The 13,192-nt window shown below is 34.6% G+C and overlaps 1 protein-coding gene and 1 long non-coding RNA gene across 3 annotated transcripts; one reads left to right on the plus strand and one right to left on the minus strand.

Moving 5' to 3' along the window:
- The first annotated feature begins 3,034 nt into the window (after positions 1–3,034).
- LOC122143857 lies at positions 3,035–8,226 on the plus strand. Of its 2 annotated transcripts, XR_006159410.1 has the most exons (6): positions 3,035–3,107; positions 3,247–3,345; positions 4,318–4,489; positions 4,576–4,740; positions 5,580–5,738; positions 5,867–8,226. It is a non-coding gene; the product is annotated as an uncharacterized LOC122143857 (long non-coding RNA). The 2 variants fall into 2 exon arrangements; XR_006159408.1 differs by having other exon boundaries at positions 3,049–3,345.
- Positions 7,498–11,458, minus strand: LOC109090289 (transmembrane 4 L6 family member 4-like). The gene is made up of 5 exons (XM_042754457.1): positions 11,139–11,458; positions 10,540–10,605; positions 9,174–9,304; positions 8,898–9,084; positions 7,498–7,858 (listed from the first exon to the last, which is right to left on the minus strand). Exons 1-5 carry the CDS (start codon positions 11,313–11,315, stop codon positions 7,850–7,852), a joined length of 570 nt encoding a protein of 189 aa, XP_042610391.1. The 5' UTR covers positions 11,316–11,458; the 3' UTR covers positions 7,498–7,849.
- Between the last annotated feature and the right edge of the window lie 1,734 nt (positions 11,459–13,192).

The following is a 13,192-nucleotide window of genomic DNA, read 5'->3' on the forward strand; positions in this document are numbered from 1 at the left end:
ATTTGTAAAACCTCAAAACAGTCAGGGAATCAGGGGTCTTTTTCTTGAGTCCTCCTATGAGAGTAACGGCCAATGAGGCGTCTAGGTATTTTATATGTGTATGGTTCAAGCGATTAATTGAAAAGATCCGACTCATTTGAACGATTCGTTGACGAACCAGACATCGCCACATCCCTACATACGAATCCTTTTCGAGAGATCATGATTCATCTGTTCGCAAATGTAGCAGAGTTCAGTAAGGATCCAGCATGAACCAAACAATCTTGCTAACGTGCATATTTTCGTTGTAAGCGCTTTCGTGTTAAAAGGTAGACATGCTTGGTGAACGCTTATTGAGAAATCTACATCGTCACAGTTACTTTTTAGATGTTCAGTCTCGCTGTTCATAAGCTGTGTCCCAAACTTAAGTGCACGGACTCCGGAGTGCGCATTTGAAGTGCGAATGCGTCACAGTGGCGCGACGAAGGTTGTCCCAAACTGAAGTGTGTGGACTCCGAAGTGCGGATGTGAAGTGCGATTGCGTCACAGCGTCACGACGTAAGCTGTCCCCAAAGTCAGAATGCGCACTTCGAAGACCGCATTTGAAGTGCGAATGCGTCCCGCGGCGCGACGAAGGCTTACGAATTTCGAAAGCGATTTAAAATGCGCCCTTCATTTCCCAGGAAAATGAAGTGTACATCTTATGGACACTTCGCACCCTTCCATATCCCAGAATCACTTGCGTGCATATGACGAATGTGTTTATATTCAGAGGCAGGTGAGAGTTCTGTGGAGGACTTCACATTCGAAATGTAAGTATTGTGTTTTCATTTACTCAAATGTCTAGCAAAAGCGTTTAAAGCCAGGTTCTTTTTAACATAAAGCCCACAAACAATAAGACAGCCACTATATAAGGCAATGGTCTTTCCTTTTGTTGTGTTTTTAAAGGGCTGTCATGCAGGAAATGTCTACAAATGTTTTAACCAAACTTTAGCACTTCAGTATTTTGTATGCATGTCCTGCTGTGTCATATTTTCTAATGTTAAGATTGCAAACCTGTATTTTTCATAAGTGTTTCCATTTTCTTTTGTTTTAATACTATTCTGGAGAAAGTGTGCATGTGTGAGTGGACATCAAACTCAAACAAATACATTCTTCATTAGCCAAGAGAAAACAGTGGGGAAAAAATGAGTACATTACAGTTTTTGCAATATAGTTTTTTTAAATGTTATATTGTCAATGAAACTTGAAACAACCTAATTTCTGTAGTTTATTTTTGTGATGCAAGTTAAAAATGAAATGCATAAATTGTATTTCATTTTTTGTGTATAATTTATTCGTAAATAAGCCTGAGTACTTTCTGTACATTTTGTATTTTTGTTTTGCATATTCACATGTGTAAATAAAAAGTGCTTATGTACATTGTTAATTTTTTTTAATGCAGCTTATATTTTTTTTCACAAAACATTCTTTTAAATGTTTATTTTGTTTGTCCTGTAAATACTTTTTTACACATTAAAACAAATTGTTCTATACATAATAGAAAGTACTTTTTATAACCATTTACAACATAGCTTAGGTTTAACATCAGAAAACAGCATCAGTTTGAGCCCGGGCCTGCCTCCATGTGTTCTGGGGTCTTCAGGAGGTCAATCTCTTGGTGAATGGTCAGCACCTCCTCAGAGACTCAGAGGACAGTGTGGTGACAGTGGAACGAGGCCATGTCAAACACTCTGGAGACCATCTGTATGATGTACCGCTGGCAGACAGAAGAGAAACATCAGAGTCTGGATCTTCATCTTCACTGTTGCCGTTCACTTCCCAGTAGATCCAGCAGCACAGTCAGGGTCTCCCTGCTCAGAACAAACCATTATACACCTGTCCAGCGCTGCCACATTCAGGTTTATCCTGCACAGGGGTCTGCTCTGATTTAGGGAAAGAAGGAAAAGAGAAATTGTTTAGAGCTATGACAACGTAATTAGTACAAGAAATATTGACATACTTTAGTAAACTACTTTTAGTAACTACCAATACCATATTGGGGGAAAACTACTACTCATATTTAAAACCTTTTAAACCCAAAAATATAAATTACAAACCTGGAGCAACTAAAGGGTGAGTAAATGATTACAGAATTTTCATATTTGGTTGAACTATCCTTTAAGTAAAAGTATTATCTTGGATACTCTAATATACTTAAGGTATTGAGAGTAAAAGTAAAGGTATGTGCAGTATTGTCTTGAAAAAAAGAATAAATCAGGATGGGTTTTTACATTAATGATACTGCTGCACTTCTGTGTATGTTTCAGTTTACTTCTAAATATGTTCAAGGTTATTAAATTTAAAGTTGCTGGACATTAAGCTGTACTGCTCTATTTTTTTTCAATAGTTTTATTAACTGCCTAAAAAAACGGGTTGCAAACCTGTCTATATATGGTCAAGACAATAAACTACATAAAAATTGCACCTTTGTAAGATATCAGTCAGTATTTCAGCTGCTATGTGTGTATTTTGTAGTTTTTTCATATGTATCATTACATTATTCAATTCCCCAAGCCAGTACCTGCATTTAAAGATGTAATCCGACGAAGATCGCAGCAAACCAGTGTAGTTTACCTGGCCTCGGTCTTGGCTAAGCCTGAGGTTCATCACCGTCTCCTCCATTATGAGTAAATCATAAAAACAAAACCAAGCAATTCTGGCTCCACCCGTCCTATCCTGGCAGGACTGTCCTCTCGTCAGCGCTCTTCTCGACGTTGCTATGCGACAGAGCGCTAATCGGAAACACCTGGTGACGGAATAAGGAAATCCTGTGAAGGCGGAGCATCTCACGCACTTCGGAGAACCCTTCGTGCACTTCGGAGGTCTGGTCTTCGAAGTCCGTGGCCTTCGAAGTGTGCACACTCAACTTTGGGACACAGCTACTTTTTTCTGTTCATGTGTTTTAAGTTAAGGTTATGTATGTTAGATGTAGTTTTTGTTGATTTTTTGTTTCGCTTGTTGTAATAGAAGACAACATAATGGCAAATAAAATGGAAAAAAAGGCTAAAATGGAAAAAAAGGAAACCTTGCATGAGAAAGGCGTTTCTACCGAAAATAATCGCTGTGGTTGAAGAGCATGGCTTTGTGTGAGTTTTTCTAAGAACAAATGGTCTGTAATTAATTATTGTGGCTTGTGACTTTCTAAAAAATGAAATATACTTACAGTGATAAACTAAAAGTTTTAAGCATACCGATTTTCTTTTCTCTGTTTCATCTTTTGCACAGATTTTTGATTTAGCATTTTGTTGGAGGGCTTGGCATATGTGACCATGGCACCACATCCTGTGGTTCAGGAAATGATAGACCTCTCTGCTGAGGCTATAGGTAACTTCACCCAGCATCAGGGCCATTCTGGGGGACAATCGGGAACATTATCATTCATTTTGGCAGGTGGTTTTATCCAAAGCGACTTACATTGCATTAAAGGTATAAAATTATTTTTAATAAGTAGCCTTATTTATTTAGTTTTTTTTCTTGAATTTAAATGTGATGCAGAGGAGGTAAAGTACAAAATTATTATTATTTTTTTTTAATAATTAATTCTCTGCAGATAAAGTTGTTCCATTAGGATGTACATGTTCACACTATTTTTTTATTTTTATTTTTTTCAAAATTACTTCGGATTTTATTTTAAATGTTAAAGAAACCTTTTTAGACACTTCTGAATAAAATGTGTATATTGCAATACACAACACTGTAAAAAAGTAAAACACTTTTTTTAAGAGTTTTGAGTCTGATCAGATCACAGAGAATGCATTTATTTGATTACTATACAGTAAAACCAGAAATAATGTGAAATATTTCAGTTTAAAATAACTTTTCTATTTTAATATATTTTAAAGTGAAATTTATTCCTGTGATAGTAAAGCTGAATTGTCAGAAACCATTACTCCAGTCTTCAGTATCACATAATCTTTTAGAAATCATTCTAATGTGCATATTTGGTGCTCAAGAAACATTTCTATTATTTTCAATGTTGAAAAAAGTTGCAGCTTAATATTTTTGTGGAAACTGCCTGCGATACATTTTTCAGGATTCTTTGATGAATTGAAAGTTCAAAAGAACAGCATTTATTTTTAAAATCTTTTATAACATTATAAATCTCTGTTTTTATCACTTTTGATAACTTTAATGTGTCTTTGCTGATTTGATCTGTTTAATTTGTATCCTTGTATGCATTTCTTTAAAAAAAAGTCTTACCATAAACTTTTGGCACAGTAATGTATATGCATTTCATTAATTTTTGCTTATATTAATGCTTATTTTCCATGTGTGTGATTGTTGATTTCTGTTCAGTGACATGCAGAAAGCGTGCGCAGGCTCCGTGGCCTCGGTTTTCTTCTCTTTGGTCTTGTGTCCCACTGAGCTGGTAAAGTGCCAGCTGCAGGCTATGCATGAGATGGCCACTTCTGGCAAGATCGCCCACATTCAGAAATAAAGATTGAGCCATCCTTTCTGTGGATACTGTGTACATATTTTGATTTACTTTTAAGAGCAGTATTACTCTTGATATTATTTGCCTCATTTCTCCTTATGTATGTCTGTGTTTTTCAGCACAGTGTGGTCGGTGATAAAGTCCATTATGCATTATGATGGTCCTGCAGGGTTCTTCCAGGGTTGAAGCACTACAGTTGCCTGGATATTTCTGTTTCTTTGGAGCATATGAGCTCTGTCGCTCTCTCTTTGCTGAGTACATGCACTGTGGCAAGGATGACATAGGTATGCAAACAGTTACAGTTTCTACTCGTTATCTTTAAAATGACTAAACGATAACAGCCTACTTTGTTTCTCATTTATTGATTGTTCTGGTATTTTCTGGTGTGTTTTTATTGAAATGGCGTACCTGAGTCAGTCATTAGGAGGACAAGGTCAAACATTAAAATCAGTCAGTAATCAATTAACTCTTTGTTTTAAATATAGCCAGTCATTCCGTTTACTCAGTCGATAGCGACAGAGATAGTATAAGGAGAAAGACACATACCTCTTGCAGGCTGTAGAAGTCCCTTCTTTCAGGTAAAAGTCAAGAGTTTACCCATCAAAAGTTTGGGGTCAGAAATTTTTATTTTGTACTAATTAAGCACTTTTATTCCATAACGATGCATTAAATTGCTCAGATGTGACAGTAAGGGCCTTTATATTGTTACAAAAAATGTATTTCCAATAAATGCTCTACTTTTGAACTTTCTATTCATCAAAGTTTTTATCAGCTTTTCCAGGAAAAAATTATATTTTTAAATATATTAAAATAGAAAACTTAGAATATTTGTTAACAGCTTTAATAAGACTTCATAATATTACCGCTTACTTAATTTTTACTCTTATAAATGCAGCCTTGCTCAGCATAAGATAATTTTTTTTAGAATGTTTTCAAAACTTCAAACTTTTGAATGGTCGTGTAGATTCTGTTTTTGTTTTAGTTTTTTTCTAGTAGCACTCCGGTCTCCTGTTTGCATTTTTTTGCTTATGTTTGTAAAGTGCTTGCTGTATATTCTCACATATGTGATGTCCAGTTTCATTAGTGTCAGCTCTGATGAGTCTGTGTTGTCTGTCTTTTGTAGGTGTAGCCCCTATTGTGTTCAGTGGAGGTTTGGGGGGAGCTTGTCTCTGGTTTGTGGTTTACCCCGTGGACTGAGTTAAATCCAGGATACAGGTCATGTCAATGACAGGCAAGCAGTCAGGCTTCTTCAAGACTTTCATGCATATCTTCAGAACAGAAGGTATATGTGAAAGATCTGTTTTACTCTGCTAAACAGTATTATGTATAAAATCACAGCTATTTAAATTTGAACATTTTAAATATGTTACATGAATCCCCCGTTTGGCTCTATTTTTCTCTCATTTTAAGGGATCTATAATCTGGTCTGACTCCCACAATGATACGCACATTTCCAGCCAACGGTGCTCTGTTCTTAGGTTATGAAGCCAGCCGCAATATCATGATGGCACAGTTTGACAGCTAACCCCAAAACAGCACGTGTTATTTTCTCATTTTTAAATGAACTACTTATAATTCACCATGGCCAGTCTATAGTATTTCATTCAACATGCCATGGATTGCACACTAATGCACATTTTTATAATGCTTTGTTCTATTTATACTCTTTAACACTTTACAGTAAGGTTATACTTGTTTAGTTAATGCATTAGGTATTATGAACTATCAGTGAACAAGGGTTTTTAAAGCATTTATTAATCTAAGTTAATGTACAAATATACTAGGTTAATCACTAGGTTAATGTACAAATATACTACTGTTTATTCATGTGTTCATAATACATTAATGTCAATGCATACAACATAAAATGTTAAAATAAATTAGTAGCATATGTAAACATTTACAGCATAATGTTAACAAATTAAATTTTACTGTAAAGTGTTACCATTATTTTTTTTTATTATTGTTAGGGTGTTTTTATGTAGATAAACCTTGGTCTGAGGGTCTAGAAATGTAATTGTATTTGTCTCCGTTGTGCTAGTAACACTAGTCCCATCACTCCCTCATGCCTACAATTCACATTTGAAACCATGTAGTCTATATACGTTCAAGGAACAATGCTGAATGAAAAATAACTATGCAATTAAGTTTTGAATGCTGTTTTCTTGAACACTTATAGACAAAACGAACATCTGCGATTAAACCTGAATGACTTAACTGCTAACTGTCTATCTAAACCTAGTTTTAAATATACACCAAATTTGTTCGATCAGTATAACTGCAAGGTTTGTTTTCTGTTATGTTTGTATTTGATGTTATTATTTCAAGTGAGGGGAAAATGCCTTATTCATAAATAATAAATTCAGGTTCAAAAGCCTGAGACAACCTTGTGAAAATGCTCCAGATGGCATGTCATGGTTCAGTTCAAACAAGGAAATCTGTGTTCATGTGATTAACGTCAAATTTGCTTACTGGATTAGTGATTTAAAGGTAGCGGAGCATCATAAAAATTTCTTATTTATTTGACTTTTTTTTTATTTTTATGTTTTAAATGTTTGAAAAGAACCCAAACCTTGTCAAATTTAGATGGTTAATGTGAACCCATTGTATGTGTAAGTTTTTGTATGTGATTATATTCTTGTTATTTTCAGTCATTCTGCCAAAAAACATTTACAGACTCTACATGCATATTTCAAATCATTTAAAAATTATGTACTGAGGTCAGCAGTACAGTATGGCAGTATTATATTTTGTTCCATATCAACATAGCATTTGAAATATACTGACTGTAAATGTTCTGCTATTTGATTCACTTCTGAAAGAGTCCCATTTATATAGTTGAAGAACACCAACTCTCTACAAAACTGAATAACTTTGTAAAACCAAGATTGTATTTTTTTTTTAAACTATGCATATTTGATTTATTTTAGGGATTTGAATTAACGATACTAAATCATAGATTTCTGTAGAGAATTGAATTGTGTAATATTAAATGTGAATTAAAGTCTGACAAAACGCATATAAACCACACTGTGTAACAGTTTGGATTTTATTTATATTTTAGTATTTTATTTAATTTCTAAGCTATAAAAACACAGATACAAATCCTATAACATAAAAGTGTTATGCTATTAATTAAAGCCATTTTCCTTTAAAATATTATTCACACTTTAAGTCATTATACATAAGCCATTACTAAAAAAAACTGTATTAAGCCAAAAAATAACTAATAAACATCAATAAGAGTCAAGAAGATTAAGTATACACAAAGAAAGTACAAATAAACCTTCATTAAAATGTTCAGATAGCATCTTCCACAAGAGGGCGCTGGTTAAGGATGCTGGACGGTAGATGTGAGGGTATGACCTTCCTGGCACCTGGAGCAGTCAGGGCTTACAGCGGCTACAAAATAACAATCCTTTCATCAGTTTTTAAAGAGATCTACTAGAATATCTACTATTGATCATTTAGCCTGGAAGGAGGCTCTTACTCTTTCCTCTTTTTTTCTCATTGTCGAGGTGTAAGAACCTACTTCCAGTAGGCCTACATTTAATTTAAAAATGACAAAAACAAAATATATATAGGCTATGTTATGGAGACTGTAGGAGACATGCAATTGTCCTATAATAATAGTACTATTTAAGTGTGAAAATTCAACTATATACTCCTAATACTGAATTCAATTAATTGAGATGAGATGTTTTGACATGAACGGAAATTAAAATGAATAACAAAGTATTAAAATTGCTGCAAAAAAAAAGGAAAAAAGGCGACTCTCTGGAATACTTGAAACTGCAGTCCTTAACTTTTCTGTGTTCAAAATTTACAAAATTTATATAATAAGCTAGTACACCATGAATCCATTTTCCAAACCGTGTTTTTGGCTTATCCTGAATCACTACGGTACACCTATATTAAGTGTTTATATTCGGACTATTTTAGACTCTTTTCGCTGCGGAGTAGCCCGGTACCTGCGTGATTCGTAATAGACACAAAGATAGAGGTAAACAGAGAGAAGTAGCTCCGGCTACAATGTTCTTCCGCTAGACGCACACAGTTCTGTTTACTAACCGCTAGTGCGCCAAAAGTTACGGACTGTTTAATTTTGATTGGTCAATCTCAATATTCAGCAGCCTGATATTTCCTCAGTATTCACTGTCGTCTGAAGGCAAGGCTTTATGTTAGTTTGCTCATCGAGTGCTTAACTAGCATCTTCTGTTGTTGTGTTGAAACAACACTAATGCCACTTTCTCCTGTTTGAGTCTAATTTAGTGTGGCCTCAGAAGGCCTCACTATTAATGTTACTGTAAAACTGCTGCAGTGTTCGTATTATGGCTAAGTATGATTGTTTTTAACATGGTTTGGACTGTTTGTCAATGTATTAGAACTCTTCTTGTATTCCTCATTCTCCACTCTCCTTATTTCTCAACTAGTGTCTCACCCCTTTCTCTTTGCAAGTTCCACAGAGGCAACCGAAGAGGCCGTTGATCATCTGCGTGGCACAGAGGATGAGCTGCAGGGCGCTGGTCACCAGCAGTGTTGAGAACAGACCCACATTAAACTCCACCACATTCTCTGGCTCTGTGCAAGTTCCCCACGTGCCACGGTCCTTAAGGTAACTCTCGTTTCTGAGAGATATAGACAAAACACATTTAAACATATTTAAACATTAAGAATTGCCATTACATGCTCTAAAGTGCTAAGGTGTGTCTCTTACTGGTTTTTGAAGGGAGTCCCCCAAACAAGATTTTTACAGAATGGCCCATTTATTAGACCCATCAACGCCACTATGAAACTATAAAGGGCGCCGACTACACCCACTGCTGCAAATAAAATGGACAGGAACATCTGAAATAGAAAATCCGTCATCAGAATTAATTAAAAAACTTACTACAAATATTGTATTATTGTGTAAAAAAAAAAAAATATATATATATATATATATAATATATATATATATATATATATATATATATATATATATATATATATATATATATATATATACAAGAAATTAATTCAGTCATGCAATTATTATGAATTAATGTATCTAGATTTTCCACATGTTCATACAGAAGACATCTTAAGAAAAATTTCCCAATCACTCAACAACATGGCCGAAAAATGAACTCCTACAATTCTGTCACTGTTCAGTAAATTTGTCAGCCAGTGAATCCTAAAACTATTGAGCTTCTTACAAGTCACAAACTGCAAATATTTGCAATAAGGGCACATTTTTCAAGCCACATGTCAGACTCATGAGTCACATCTTTATACATTTTTTTCAAAATGGAGGAACGCCTGTGTATTTTCAGACTGTGCTTCACACTAACAGGCACATGACGTATGTTCTTCACATCGCACGTACTCGGTTACATTCTAAATACATTTATTTGTCTTAGTGTGTTAAGAGAAGATACATTCCACAACTTTAACAAAAGTTCTTCCTTATGCAGCATCTTTACAAAATGTTTGTCAACACAATATTGATCTCACAACAGATCTAGAAACACATATCGGTAACGTGGGACTGAAATGGCTGGGCCAGGCCACTCTGAGCCCGCTCATAGCACCGACACTGCCCAAGCAAGTTATATAAGGCTTGTGTGTGTTCAGTTGTGATTTTCTTGTTCTTTTTAATGTTACTTTACTTTTGAAGTTATTTTTGGGTTCATTGCTATTTCCTGTCCTTTTTTTTGTCCTAAGTCTTAACACATATTTTTCGTTTGCCAATCAGTCGTTTTTTAATAATCTTCTTTTGTTTGTGTTGTCATTTGTCAACTTTTGAGCATGCACATACATTTTTATTTCATTTTATTTATTTTTCAGTTTGCTTAAAGTAAAATCTCTGCACTTACGCTTCCATTTCTAAACTCTTTGAATATGGAAGCTTATTTTATTTTTATCCCTAAACAGATTTACTTGTATGTTTCAAGCACTTTAAAGGTGACAAATGCATCACTTTTCCTGGGCTGTAAAGGTCCAGCGGACAATTCTCTTCATAACTGAATTTCTTAAGGATATTTATAAACCTCAGACCAAAAATAAAGTGTCTGTTGGTGTCAGGGTTGGAGCAAACTTACCCCACAGCGATTAGCACAACAACCCTGCTTTCCAGTCAGGTGAATGTGAAACGCTGGAATCAGCACCTGGAGGAGAAAGAGGAGAATTCTTTTAGATTTTCATCACTGTCATTTTGAGTTTGGATTGACTCTAACACACAATAAATGTGTTTTGTACATTTATGTTTCAATGGTCACTCTGTTCACATTGGATTCACATTGATTCCCATTTGGTGTGACACTATTATAATACCTTACTTGGATAATCACTCTTTGACTCAAAAAGATAGGCGTTACCCGTGAAACATAAGAATTTTTTTTCATCTCATGGATTCTTATAAAAAAAAAGGCAAAAAAAAAATATATATTGCAATGAAAAATTATTTTTTTGTTTTGTTTTTTTGTTTGTTTGTTCATTCCTTTCCCAAATCAAATTAAGACTTGGCATATTCTTACAAAGGCAGCTTATTTGTAGTCAACATGTGACTGACAAGCCCAAACTAAACCTAGAATCATATTTCTACAGTATATATTATCATATAAGCTATTTGCTATGATGCATAAATAAAATTAGAATTTTTATATATTTCAACATTGCAATTAAACAAAATCAGACTTACCAGAACCCCCCCTCCAATCAATCCTCCCATGTATTTGACCTCCTCAGTAATTTGTCCATTCTGTGCATACTTTACATCCCAGCCAGGAAAAAACAGCATAATATTACATATTATGGAGATGACTGCCAATGGGTACAGACTTGTCCCAACACAAAGTGCACATTTTCCCGTACACATGCTGCAAGATGGGTATTAATCCTGAAGTCAGAGAACAGCTGTAATCTCTACACTATTTAATATAAAAAGCTTCAAGATAAAAAGAACTTGACAACAAGTTTGGTTATCGTCTCTGAGTCTCACACACAACCTGAAGTTGTCTGTCTGCCAGAGTGCAGAGGTTTTTATAAGCACTGCTAGTCATTTATTACTGAGTTAAGATAAGACCACCCCATAGAATCCAGTTCCTCTAACCACACCCTGACCAGACAATCTATATCTAAACCATACAATATAAAATTATATTGTTTTATTTACTCTTGTTTCTTAGGTGTTTGTGATGTACAGTGTTAACCTTTTTAACTGTTTGTACATATAAACCTTTTAACCCAGAAATCTCTGGAATTCACACAGGCTGTTTTAATAAACAAAACCATCATCAAAAATTAAAAACTAAAGCTTATAGACCATATATACATATTTGTGTTTCTATATGCATTTAATTAGATTTTTGTAGGGATCTGTCGCTCTAGTTGCCATAACACTCGTAAACAGTAAATTTTTAATCATTCAATTGCAGCGTGAGTCAGATTTGACACAAAATAAATGATGAACTGTAGAGAACTATGTGTGTGTGGGATGTGTGTTGTATGTACTTTACTAAATTATGTTTGCACAGGGTGCTATAAAGCAAATGCACCGTGGGACTTTGGACTGTCTCAGTAGTGAGAGAAAAACACCATGATAGTGACACTGCAAAGCAAACAGCGTTATCTAAAAAACTATCTGCTATTTCCTTTGCCAGTATAAAAGAGGAATTATTCATCGACAGTTGCTTTCCAGCCTATCTTTTTATTAACATATACTGATTCTGCTGCGGTAAACCTGTTTTATTTCATTCAAGAAAGTTCCCTTTTGTGTGTGTGTGTGTGTGTGTGTGTAAGATTTCCATTAAAGGAGTTAAACAAATTTGCAATGACTGATAGTAAACAGATTATGTTTGTGACACAGTATGAGTTAGTTTTTGATGTTCAGCGGAGTTTATGTTTGAGAAGAGGTGTGGTCATGGTTTATGGAAACACTGCAAGAACACATCTCCTTTAAAGGCTTTTCCTCTCTGCCTATAATCTCTAAACCCAGCATACTAAAACATTCCAACTGACCCTCCCTATCAGCCAAGCCTTGGACAAAAAAAATGTGTTTGTCAAATGAAATGCTTCCATTTGGGTCACAAACACAATTCACACAAATCAGATTAGCACAATAATGATGTCACATCCTCAGTTTCCCCTCAAAATTAACCTTTAATAGAAAGTAAAAACAATTATAAAAGCATATTTAGGCCTTCTTTCTAGTTAAGCAAAATAGTATTGTGTTCATGCAGAAGTGTATCTTGTGTCTGTGCAAAGCATAAATAGCCTAGTTGATAACTGTTAGTTCTTAGAATTGTCCAAAAGCCTCTTTTTTAAGACATATACTTCTTTTATGTTTCCTCTTTTTTCAATATATAAGCTGGATGTAAAACTTTGTGTCTGAGTTCTCCCCATGGTTGTGACAGATATAGCTGTATAGCATAGCGAAAAACTGAAAATAATGTAAAGGAGACATCGTAGGGTAACATGACCTCATACCGTGGGCCAGTCATGTATTTTTTTTTAAAGAATGTATAAAATACATTTGATACCAATTGTTTTTTTTAAAAATATCATTCATTCTCAATCTTATTTTAAAAGCATATTATTTCACTATTTTATACTGCATTTAAAATGCATCTCACCAGTTTAATCCTCTCACACTGAAGACAATATAATGACAAAAATCACAGAATCACAGTCAAAGAAATCCATCTGAAAGAAAAGGTACAGGATTTCACAACAGGAACAGACTATAAATTCAGA

The sequence above is a fragment of the Cyprinus carpio genome, chromosome A5 (assembly GCF_018340385.1).
Source record: "Cyprinus carpio isolate SPL01 chromosome A5, ASM1834038v1, whole genome shotgun sequence".
NCBI lineage: Eukaryota > Metazoa > Chordata > Actinopteri > Cypriniformes > Cyprinidae > Cyprinus > Cyprinus carpio.

Coding starts and splice junctions, on each gene's coding strand:
- LOC109090289 (XM_042754457.1), bottom strand. CDS start 11,315: ATGTGTACGGGAAAATGTGCACTTTGTGTTGGGACAAGTCTGTACCCA. Junction 9,305..10,539: donor GTTGTGCTAATCGCTGTGGG/GTAAGTTTGCTC, acceptor TTTCTATTTCAG/ATGTTCCTGTCCATTTTATT. Junction 9,085..9,173: donor GGGACTCCCTTCAAAAACCA/GTAAGAGACACA, acceptor TATATCTCTCAG/AAACGAGAGTTACCTTAAGG.